Source organism: Chanodichthys erythropterus, chromosome 16 (assembly GCF_024489055.1).
Source record: "Chanodichthys erythropterus isolate Z2021 chromosome 16, ASM2448905v1, whole genome shotgun sequence".
Classification (NCBI taxonomy): Eukaryota; Metazoa; Chordata; class Actinopteri; order Cypriniformes; family Xenocyprididae; genus Chanodichthys; species Chanodichthys erythropterus.
Window position 1 is genome coordinate 18,736,348 of NC_090236.1, and position 12,900 is coordinate 18,749,247.

Consider the following 12,900-nt stretch of genomic DNA (forward strand, 5'->3'; position numbering starts at 1 on the left):
TTTACATGCGATCTGCAAGCAGTCACATCATTACCACATGACACAAGCTGACTGGCCTCTGCTCATCCTGCAGCCAATGAGATTGCTTGCTCAAAATTGAAATAGTTTAGTTCAGTGTTTGCAGTAGGGTAGTTCTGCAGCACGCTATCAGATTTCCTCTGAAACCCTCCACCTCCCCCAGCTCCACCTGCCTAGATCTGCTATGGGATTTATGTCTGTCTATTTATGCAGCAGTAGCACATGTTATATATATATATATATATATATATATATATATATATATATATATATATATATATATATATATATATATATATATATATATATATATATATATTCTTTTAATTTGTTTTTGGACCTTCGGATGTTTTTAATGTTCCATATATTCTCAGGATGATATCCGCTGCATTAAGAAAGACGCAGAGAAGAGTGAAGCAGAAAAGAGAAATCTGACCTCCAAGATCCAGGAGATGGAACTCTTCATTGACATCTCTGAGAAAGACCAGAAAAAACTAAGGCTCAAAAAACAGGTCAATAACTTGATTGTCCATCACTGATAAATAGATCTGGTATCTGTACCAACAGATTTTTTTTTCAGCAAATGCCACAGAATTTCACAAAATTTCTCAACAATTACTCAACATTCATACATTTCTACACATTCCCTACTTGCCAGTTTGTTTATTAAATACAGTATTATTCATTTAATTTAATTTGTATTCCACGAATTTTCCCCAGCCATCAACACTTGCTATCAGCTCAACTAATTAAATTTTAAATACATTATTGATCTATTGTGGATAACTTAATCTATCAAACCATTTTATAAAATATCAGCAGTAAACAATGGTAGAGAACAAAAGACATTTGCTCTATTGCACTCGTGTGGATGTCTCCTTTTATCAGGACAGCATGGTGGAGAAAGGTCTCCTGAAGATGGAGGTGCAGCGGCTGAGAGACCTGCTGTATGACAGAGCAGATGGAGTGCTGTCTCTGGAGAAGAGACGTCTGCAGCTGCAAGCAGCCATGAAAGAAAGAGAGGAGGAGATTCGTGTGCACCGAGAGATGCTCGTTAAACAGGTCAAGCTCACTGAACAGGAGAGACAAGGGCTTAGGTAAATACCCGCTAACCAATGGAACATGAAATTGGTAAATGAAAATGATGTAATTTTTTTTTTGTGTGGCTTAGAAGATAAATTGACATAGAAGATAGAAGATAAGAAGATAAACTAAAGATTAGAAGATAAACTGAAATAAATTAATAGCATGATTTATTATTGATGTTTTTTTTTTATTTTAAAACGTTCAGATCATAATTGTATCATTCATATGCTATATAAATTACTACTGTTCATAAAAACAGAAAAAGTATAAGTTGATGTGCACTGATGTGCATTGATTCAGCACTTTTCTGGACTCTGTTGGTTGTGACAAATGGCCTTAGTACTGCGGTGAACGAGAGAATGTTCAAAATTGACAAGATGAGGAAGAGGTATGAGATTCTGACTGTTTCCATGGCTGCACCAGAGGGAGAGGAGGATAAATCCCAGGCCTACTTCATCATAAAGGTATAATACCACTATTTTTTTAAATATAGTTTTATTGGCCACATTCACGCAGCAGCAGAATACGGTTGTCAGTCCTGTTTTTGAGTACTTAATACAGTTAATATTAACAATAACCGAACTCACACCTGTAAATTTTCAGGACTCTGTTGAATGGAACCGCACTGTACAAGTAGTTATCTGTCACGTCATACAGTGCAAAAGAGCCGCTCTGCTAAGTGGTTTTGTGTGTTTTTTCGCTGTGACTTACAGCGATGGACATATAAGCTTTTTCATCTGAAGGTTCTTGATCCTGTCACTGTTCTCCACCGGAGCCACTCCCATCTGTTTTGTGTTCTATTCGCAACGCAAATGCTGTATTTAAGTGCGAGTGCAATGGTTAATTGCATCCGGTTAGCATGTGTTTAGGTTTACATCAAAGCTTCAGTCGGTTGATGAAGATTTGACAGATGAACTTGCGGCTCAATTGGGCTCTTGTCATATCAAAAGTGTCAAGACTTTTCAGTTTTATCATCTTTGATATTACTTTGGTCACTGTCACTATGGTTACTGGTAAGAGAATACAGGCTTGACTTTTGTTGCATGTTCATACAGACAGTATTCCAGATGCTACAGTAAGTTGCTGTGTGAATTAGATATTTCGAGAAGTAAATGCGGTTGTCAGTCCCAAAAATTGACAGTGTGAAGCCATTGGTTTTTAAAAAAGAAAAAGTTACAGGAACAGAAGAGAGATAAAAGAAAAGACAGCACAAACAGGGTACAACATATTGCATGCATCTTAAAGGCCACCACATTAGAGCCACACAAGAGACAAATGATAAAACGCCTCAGGTTACGCATGTAACCACGGTTCCCTGAGAAGGGGAACGAGACACTGCGTCCTCTAGAGCAGTGGTTCTCAAACCTGTCCTGGGGACCCCCTACCACTGCACATTCAAACACAGTTTTTGCCAGTCTCATGTTAATCTTGAGTACCTATAGAGTAGAAGTGCATCCTTCATATCTCCGAAAAGTCTTTAGTCTTATCATATTTATAAAAGATACATATGCTCTACCCTTTCCGAAAACAGCCGAGCACCTGGAGGCGTGCTGTGTGAGTTAAAGAGTGACGAGCATGCACAGCTTTTGCGTAGCGATCATCTGCAAACACACAGTACACCATCGCATTATCCATGGAAAACTTTTGAATCCCTATAATGAATATAATGTATAGTGAATGATGAATAATGAATTTATGAATTCACTACGTTCATGTTGTTTACATTATATGCACATAGGTGCCTATTGCCAACAAAACAGGCTCAGTAATCTGTTAATCAAGTGGCATTGCCACACACAATGATAGTAAGATCCCACCTGTAACATGTGTATTCTGTTTTGGTTTGGTTCTGTTCTGTTTCTGTTCCATGCTTGTGTATGTTGATCTATGCTGTGTTCGAAATCGACCTATACTCTCATTCACTATTCCTTACATTAGTCCACTAATATAGTACAAGGAATGAATGAAAACGAGCGAGTGAATTCAGACACTGAGTACGCCGGAGGGGCTGTCGCTTTTGCATAGTTTGCGCTTGCTGTTTTGAAACCTGAAACTGGCAGCTCCAGTAGTAATGAAAATTATCTTGAGCTCTGTCATGAAAACTACCATGTATAAACCTTAATTAAACAATTTAATAATCAAGTAAAAATGACTTTATACCTGTATGATATTATTCTGTAGCCACATTGGGAAGTGGATGGATTGGAAGATTCAGCTGCGGGCACCATCTTCTGGTCAGACGCTGGAATTCATTCGCCGCATGGCAAAACTCTCTAGCTATTGAGTGTACATCGGTTGTAAACTTGTTATTGCGGTGCATTGTGGGATTGAATGAGTGTACTCGGTAACGTCCACTATGGTTTCGGACACCACTACAAATGGCTGTCCCCTCAAATAGTGACTATTTAAGGGAGGGTATGGGGGCCATTTTGGACATAGCCCTAGTTTCCTCTTGTGTATCAGTTAGTCTAATTAAGTTCAACTTTTGTTAATTTATTTCCTTCGTTTGCCTCTGTGTATTTAAGTCCTAAGTTTCCCTTGTTCAGTTGTCCAGTCTCCGTGGTGTTGTGTTTGGTTGTTCATGTTTTCCGGTGCTGGGTTCTTTTTTTTCTTTCTTTTTTTTAAGTTAAAACTGCTGTGTTTAGATCTTGTACTTGTCTTTATTTTCAATCCAACTGTGACACCACCATATACCACCATTTTTAACAACATAGTTTATTTTTTCAGTTAGATGCATTGAGCTCTTTTATGTGCACAAGGAAAAATCGCTGTAAAGTAATTAATATTATTTCATGCATTAGATTCCTAGACTGAAAAAGCTTGATCAGCAATCAGAAACATGTGATAGCATGCTTAGTGGAGGACATCCCTCTTTTTGAATAATAAAGGACATTCTTTAAAGGTGCCCTAGAATCAAAAATTGAATTTACCTTGGCATAGTTGAATAACAAGAGTTCAGTACATGGAAATGACATACAGTGAGTCTCAAACTCCATTGTTTCCCCCTTGTGTAAATCTCATTTGTTTAAAAGACCTCCGAAGAACAGACGAATCTCAACATAACACCAACTGTTACGTAACAGTCGGGATCATTAATATGTACGCCCCCAATATTTGCATATGCCAACCCATGCTCAAGGCATTAGACAAGGGCAGGCAGTATTAACGTCTGGATCTGGGTACAGCTGAATCATCAGACTAGGTAAGCAAGCAAGAACAATAGCGAAAAATGGCAGATGGAGCAATAATAACTGAAATGATCCATGATTACATGATATTTTTAGTGATATTTGTAAATTGTCTTTATAAATGTTTCGTTAGCATGTTGCTAATGTACTGTTAAATGTGGTTAAAGTTACCATCGTTTATTACTGTATTCACAGAGACAAGAGCCGTCGCTATTTTCATTATTAAACACTTGCAGTCTGTATAATGCACAAACACATCTTCATTCTTTATAAATCTCTCCAACAGTGTGTAATGTTAGCTTTAGCCACGGAACACTATCAAACTCATTCAGAATCAAATGTAAACATCCAAATAAATACTATACTCACATGATCCGACGCATGCATGCAGCATGCATGACGAACATCGAGAGCTCGGGGGGCAGGGAGCGCGAGATTTAAAGGGGCCACAGCCTGAATCTGCGCATAGTTAATGATGCCCCAAAATAGGCAGTTAAAAAAATTAATTTAAAAAAATCTATGGGGTATTTTGAGCTGAAACTTCACAGACACATTCAGGGGACACCTTAGACTTATATTACATCTTGTGAAAGAACGTTCTAGGGCACCTTTAATGATTTATTGTAACATCCCCAAGTGTTATTTCATTATTATTTTTTTAAGAAATGCATAATTTTATTCAGCAAGGAAGCATTAAAGAGATAAAAAGTGACAACAAAAACATAATGTTACAAAAGATTTCTATTTCAAATAATTGCTGTTCTTTTGAATTCTTTATGCATTAAAGAACCCTGATAAAAAGGTAGTGTGCTTTCCACAAAAATATAAAGCAGCATAGCTGTTTTCAACATTGGTAATAATAAGAAATATTCCTTGAGCACAAAATCATTCAGCATATTAGAATGATTTCTGAAGTATCATGTGACATGGGGTAATGATACTGAAAATTCAGCTTTGACATCACTGGAATAAATCACATTTTAAAACATATTGAAATGCAAAACTGTTATTTTAAATTATAATACTATCTCACAATATTACTGTTTTTACTGTACCAAATAAATGCAGCTTTAGTGAGCTTTTGAAAGAAGTATCTTTCATAGAAGGGTCTTTACATTTAATGCATTCCCAACTCCAGACTACTCCATAATTTTCTCTATGTCAGAATGAACATTGCAACTCCTCATAAATCACAATATCTAATAAATTCTGGACTTTTTCCTAAGGCAGCTCAAGAGAAAGAAGAACTCCAGCGTCAGGGAGATGATTTGGATACCAAAATCCGCAAGGCAGAGAAAGAGATCCACGCTTTGGAGAACACCCTGCATGTTGTCAACAACTGCAATACAACCTATCGCAAAGCCCTGACCAAAGTCACGGATTCCAGTAGGTATTTTGGTTGCACTTTATTTTACAGTATTTGCACTTACATGTACTTACAGTGTACTTACCTAAGTTAGTGCTGTAATATAAGGTAACTACATGGGTTAAGGTTAGGTTTAGTGGTAGGTTCATGGTTAGTACCTAGCTATTACCCAGTTATTGTAATTACTATAATAAGTACATAGTTTATACATGGGGAACAGGACTGTAAAATAAAGTGCTACCAGTATTCCTATATTAAACTCATTGATTACTCCAAAACAAGTGATTCTGAGTCATTCTCAAACACTTTAACTCATTGCCAGCTTTTAAAAACATTCTTTGTCGCAAATGTCACCACATTCCCACAATGCATTGTTATGTGATTCTAATTTTAAAGTGGTCTGTTAATTTTGTTTGCTTACCTGAAGAATGAGGAAAATAAGGGCTGTAGCTATGCATGAGCAACACTGATATTAATGTGCGTTTCATATTAATGTGTGTTATCAAATTAGATATATTCAGTTTAAGCAATACCTGCAAGCAAATCGTCTCGGTTACGTATGTAACCCTCGTTCCCTAAAGGAGGGAACGGAGACGTACGTCAGTAGTGACCGACGAATTGGGATATCGCTTAGAGAGCCCTATCAGCTTCGTGTAAACTAAAACAAGCCAATGGAATTGGCGTGCGATATTTGCATAATGCGCACCGCCTCCGACAGGTGTATATAAATAGGAAGCAGATGCAATCGCACTCTGTTTTTCGCTGAGGAGACAACTGGTGTCCACGCTACAGCGAGGGTACAGAAACTGTGGCGACGGGACGTACGTCTCCATTCCCTCCTTCAGGGAACGAGGGTTACATACGTAACCGAGACGTTCCCTTTCAGTCGGTCACGTTCAACGTACGTCAGTAGTGACCGACGAATTGGGATCCCAACTAAAGCGCCACAGTTACGAAACCCCTTCCAGTGCCCAGCGCAAGCTCAGCCGCCCATAGCACCGGCTGGCGGTGAAGGGGGCGAGCTTACACCGAGAGAGTCTACTGCTGTCTAACCAATACCCTGTAGCAAATTAGCTCAAAATAAATATGAATAATTAATCATAACTAGTTATAATTAATTATTAATATTTTAATCAGTCAATAAAATTAACTTAATGTAATAAAATTAATATTACAATCAATTAACCTGTTGTTCAATGAACACACAGTGTTAATTGTTTATTAACTAAGAAATGTTCATTTCCAGGTTATGGGAAATAACAATCTTATTCTACTAAAAGCCTGTAGTCAGGACCGACATGAATAGGGACTCCCGTACATGAGCGCAAAACACGGACAACCTTACGTGTGACATGAACAAGACTTTATTAACTAGACTAAACACTTAAACTACTCTAACATTCACACACATACATGCATACAGTTTACCAAGAGAGAGAGAGAAAGCAGAGTACAGGAAGCAAGAAGTTACAGCATTGTTGGACATTCAGCAGATCAACAGCCTTGAGCAAACCATCAGTTTAGTTTTAACAGGCCCTTCTTTAAAAGGGGTAAGGATACTCAATGTATCCGATAATGAGACTAAGTTTGATACTTGCATGTCTCTCCAAGTTGAATTAAAACTGTCCTGATGCAATTTGTGGAGGCTCCTGTTGAATCTTTGCTGATATTTTCTTGACGAAAGAGAACCGGCTGGATTCAGAGGATCTTTGGTGAATGGAAGGTCTAGGCCGAGGCCTGGCACAAGCTTGGGGTTCCTTAGAAGCTTCTAGCTTCTTAAAGCATCATCTTGACGTCAGCATTCATCAGTAAAAGAGAAGAAGAGGAGGAAGAGCAGGAAGAGAGAGGTTTTATCTTGTGATCCATGAATATAAGGGGTGGAGACATCACACCCTCTTAAGGTGTCTGAGCCAATAAGGAGTTGCCCCCTCGGAGGGAAGTTTTACGAGTCTTTGTTCTGTAGCAAGATATTAGCATAAGACACTGGATTGGATGTTTGAGAGAAGAACCCTCTAGATTCTTATAATACTAATGTGTCACAGAGTTAGTAACATGTAACATAAATTACCAAATAGGAAATGAAAGTTGGAGTCCGTAGATACCAAGCATGCTGCCAATGTGATCTCAGTTAACTATACATTTGCAACTATGGAACACTAATACCAAAGTAGTTCAAAAGAGAGAATTAATACATAGAATAAAGCCTATAAAAGGAAAGTCATGAGATGGGAAACTTGGATACATGTTTATACATTTCCCAAGTGGTTATATAGAGAATACATAGGATTAAGAGAGTTTATTTGTCATTCTCAGGAAGAATGAGTCACTAGTCTCTCCAGAATTCTTCTGGATCATAAAAGTACCATATAACTGTAACAGGACACCTAGGTTGGCCTGTGTGCTAGCAACATTGGGATGCTGGTTACAGTTTTAGGGGGATGAGTTCAGAGAACTTTGATAGGGAGAGTGAGTTTATGGGTAATTCATTAAATACAATGAATAATTGTGTGGCTGATTGGTCCAGACGTTACATCCCCCCCTTTCGATCGTTGTTGTTCTTTCTATGGACAACAGCGAACGACGTTGAAGGTGTAGAGAGATCAGACACACCACTGGCACACAAGGCTGGAAGGCTGTGATGGGCTCTGGTTGTATGTGTCTCCTGGAGTGGTGGTCGTTCCATTGCGGTTGATGTAGACAGTAGACAAGCTCAGGTCTCTGAGCTGGTGTTGTGTGAGTGGTCAGAAGCTTGTACTGCTGAGTACTCCTCAGGTAAGAACTGTTCAAGGAGCTATCTTACTAGCGTTAGAAGCTCCTGCAGGTCCGATGCAGGCGTGTCCAGTCGTCCTTGGGCTGCCTGCTGTTGGAGATCCTGCTGTGTCTGCAGGGAGAGGATGCTCCCATCCCTGGCTTCTCCCTGTGGTAGGTCTGGTACCTGGGTCTGTCTGAATTAATCCTTCTCCTTCTGCAGCTGCAGAGGATTTCAGGAAATTGGCTGATAAGGTGTCAAGCAGAAGGCTTTGGCCTCCCCCTCTGTACCTCTGTGCTTGGCTGGGGGAGGTTCTTCTGCTGACTCCATGTGGTGAAGTGAGACGTTTCTCCTGCAGTGGTTCTGTTTGCTGCAGGTAAGAGAGTCTCAGTTCTCTTTTCTTCTGTGTCTCTATTCTGTCAGGTCCTTGTGTCTGTCCCGAGCCTCCATCTCTAGCTGGTCTATGTGGCTTTTAGCATGCATCAGCTCCTTGTGAGTCTCTGTGATCTGGAGTTTGAGGTTGTCCACCTCCTGTTTCAAAACAGCGAGGATGTGGGCCAAGAAAAAGTTGACTTCAGTCAGATCATTGTGATCACACCTCTGGTTTGAGTCATCTGCCTTTACTTCTCTTCCATCTTTGTCCAGTTGCTTTTGGCTCTGGTGCCGTAATTGATCAGCAGCACTGGTTAGGAGGGTGTTCCTCACGACACATAGCCAGTCCTTTAGGTCTGCCATCTGGGCAGTTAGGCTGAGCATCTGCAACATTTAGGCACGCTTGTGGTGAGAGTAAGGGCAAGAGACTACTGCAAGATCAAACAGAATTTAGGGCTAAAGGCACAGTGAGCAGCCAGGTGTATAAAATACAGCTAGGTTTAATAAATGACTTAAGATGGTTCTTGTGGTCAAATTATTTCTTAGTATTTCTTACTGATGGCTCACAACAGGCTTGACCTCTGAACAAATGGAAAAGAGAAAGAGAGAGGAAGAGGAGAGCTTTCCTATTAGATTGTGCTTATTAGTGGTGCTCAAAATTATGCCATAGCAATCATTCAGATTCCTTTGTAACTGGCTCATAAAATTGAAGCAACTGTTGTAAATAAACAAAATCAAGAAGGAGAGTATGTCTAGTTGCTTGTGGTTATATTGGGAAATTAAACCACACAAGACTAAACAGGAAAATGTAAATAAATCACATAGATGAAAGAAATAATACTAGTAAAAACAAATAGCTGACTGCTATTATAATTAAAATCAATAAAATATTTAAAGAAGTGATTAAAACAGCGGAATGACCTGGTATTGGGAATAGTCAATAGCACTAGTGATTAACAATTAGATTAGCTTTGGAAATCACTGTATAGTTGGTCACAGCTGCAGCGTGTTCAGGACCACACCATGTGTGTGTCCCTCCCAGAAGTTTAGTCAACGTGCTATTGAAAAATCTCAATAAATCCTAGAATTCTTCTTTAGCTAAACAGTTTACATGTAATTAAATTTAGATTTAATTACCCTAGTAACTGCAGATTTAGCTGAACAGTGTTCAGGGAGAACTGCACCTAAGTGCAGGTGAAATTAGCTGAGAAGAATTAAAGGTAAGGAAAGAGAGAAATCAGAAAACCAGGAATGTGGTTAAGGGAAATTGTTTTAGATCAGTTCACACTGCATACACACAAGCTATAGTTAAAGGCTTCACGTAAATAATGCTAACCACTAACTGTAGAAGCTATTAGTTAGCTTAGCCTGAGGTGCAGGGCTGCTAGGTGAGGTTAGCTTAGCCACCTAGCCTGGTTTGTTTACAATATGGCATCACAGGGTGATGAGTTAGCACTTCCTGTGACAAGTCGTTGTCATGGGAACCAATGCACATCAGGGCAATTCAAACAGTTTATTGAGACTGTCTGCTCATTTCAAACAAGTTACGTATAGAGTTACAATGTGACGCTTATACTTTCAGATTTTCAAAAACTTGATATTACATTCAGTAAACTGCAAATATGTTTTGGCATTTGCAAATTTTACTCATGTAAACTCTTCTCTCTACTTTAAACAACGTCTTGTACTTGTTTAAAGGGTAATTACACAGTTTGCTGTAAGTCAAAGCTTGTTTAAGCATATATAGTTAAGTCCGTCTTGTGCATGAATACTGATATTCCTTTCAGCGAGTGAAACACAGTTTTGGTCAAAAGGTAGCTATGCTTGTAGGTGCAGGCAAAGTTTAGATGAATGACATCAATCTTAACTATAACAGGGGAGCATTACCCAAATCTACATTTATATAACACTGTACTGAGATTCATTCATCAGAAACAGGTTAAGCAATACTGCAATTGGTATTTCTCCAACAAAAGCAGAATAATCAATTCTGGTACAGTTTACATGCCGCTGAGCTGAGATTCCTTCGTCAACACAGGCTTACGCTCTAATACTGAGATTAGGATTTCTTCGCTAAAATCAGATTAACTTTACACTGATACCATTTGAACATATGCTAAAATGTGTCATGAGTAGACTCTTTCAGTTACAGTAGAGATGTCAATTCAAGCCATCACTTTATCAGCATCTAACAAGCCAGCAATTAGTGACCAAAATGTGCATCGTCTGACATATTCTGACTGGAATTATCAAATGCACACTTTTAAGTTGACAGTGGTTTAAGCTCATAACCTTTGTTTATTCATGCCCGCATTCTCCACCATTTGTAGCAAATTAGCTCAAAATAAATATGAATAATTAATCATAACTAGTTATAATTAATTATTAATATTTTAATCAGTCAATAAAATTAACTTAATGTAATAAAATTAATATTACAATCAATTAACCTGTTGTTCAATGAACACACAGTGTTAATTGTTTATTAACTAAGAAATGTTCATTTCCAGGTTATGGGAAATAACAATCTTATTCTACTAAAAGCCTGTAGTCAGGACCGACATGAATAGGGACTCCCGTACATGAGCGCAAAACACGGACAACCTTACGTGTGACATGAACAAGACTTTATTAACTAGACTAAACACTTAAACTACTCTAACATTCACACACATACATGCATACAGTTTACCAAGAGAGAGAGAGAAAGCAGAGTACAGGAAGCAAGAAGTTACAGCATTGTTGGACATTCAGCAGATCAACAGCCTTGAGCAAACCATCAGTTTAGTTTTAACAGGCCCTTCTTTAAAAGGGGTAAGGATACTCAATGTATCCGATAATGAGACTAAGTTTGATACTTGCATGTCTCTCCAAGTTGAATTAAAACTGTCCTGATGCAATTTGTGGAGGCTCCTGTTGAATCTTTGCTGATATTTTCTTGACGAAAGAGAACCGGCTGGATTCAGAGGATCTTTGGTGAATGGAAGGTCTAGGCCGAGGCCTGGCACAAGCTTGGGGTTCCTTAGAAGCTTCTAGCTTCTTAAAGCATCATCTTGACGTCAGCATTCATCAGTAAAAGAGAAGAAGAGGAGGAAGAGCAGGAAGAGAGAGGTTTTATCTTGTGATCCATGAATATAAGGGGTGGAGACATCACACCCTCTTAAGGTGTCTGAGCCAATAAGGAGTTGCCCCCTCGGAGGGAAGTTTTACGAGTCTTTGTTCTGTAGCAAGATATTAGCATAAGACACTGGATTGGATGTTTGAGAGAAGAACCCTCTAGATTCTTATAATACTAATGTGTCACAGAGTTAGTAACATGTAACATAAATTACCAAATAGGAAATGAAAGTTGGAGTCCGTAGATACCAAGCATGCTGCCAATGTGATCTCAGTTAACTATACATTTGCAACTATGGAACACTAATACCAAAGTAGTTCAAAAGAGAGAATTAATACATAGAATAAAGCCTATAAAAGGAAAGTCATGAGATGGGAAACTTGGATACATGTTTATACATTTCCCAAGTGGTTATATAGAGAATACATAGGATTAAGAGAGTTTATTTGTCATTCTCAGGAAGAATGAGTCACTAGTCTCTCCAGAATTCTTCTGGATCATAAAAGTACCATATAACTGTAACAGGACACCTAGGTTGGCCTGTGTGCTAGCAACATTGGGATGCTGGTTACAGTTTTAGGGGGATGAGTTCAGAGAACTTTGATAGGGAGAGTGAGTTTATGGGTAATTCATTAAATACAATGAATAATTGTGTGGCTGATTGGTCCAGACGTTACAACCCACTAAGTAAACTAGACTACACTGGGGAAGCGAACCCGTAAGGGACGCTGCGGAGACCACTACCTACCCAATGGGGGAGGAGTTTACGTGGGAAATACACATATGGACTGGCCCGGGGGGCAGTACGCATATGGAGTCCCTGGGATGGCTCCACCTGGTAGGGGGAGACTCATCTGACAGGTGACAGCAGAGCTGGCTCTGCTAAGGGAAGACATGGACTCAGCCCGTAGGGAGTTTTAAACCGTGGAAAATTACACATATGGGACCGCTCACGTAGAGGGGTCGCGACATATGGGCCCCAGCCAACAGACAGCGTCAGCGA

The 12,900-nt window shown here is 39.0% G+C and overlaps 1 protein-coding gene across 1 annotated transcript in view; it reads left to right on the forward strand.

Annotated features, from left to right (window-relative positions):
- ccdc39 (coiled-coil domain 39 molecular ruler complex subunit) overlaps positions 1–12,900 on the forward strand; it is a 29,634-nt gene that overhangs the window by 8,524 nt on the left and 8,210 nt on the right. Inside the window, exons 12-15 of the mRNA XM_067363202.1 lie at positions 393–530; positions 907–1,115; positions 1,445–1,568; positions 5,519–5,678. Of these exons, the coding sequence (XP_067219303.1) occupies positions 393–530; positions 907–1,115; positions 1,445–1,568; positions 5,519–5,678 (631 nt within the window). The remainder of the gene's footprint in view (positions 1–392; positions 531–906; positions 1,116–1,444; positions 1,569–5,518; positions 5,679–12,900) is intronic.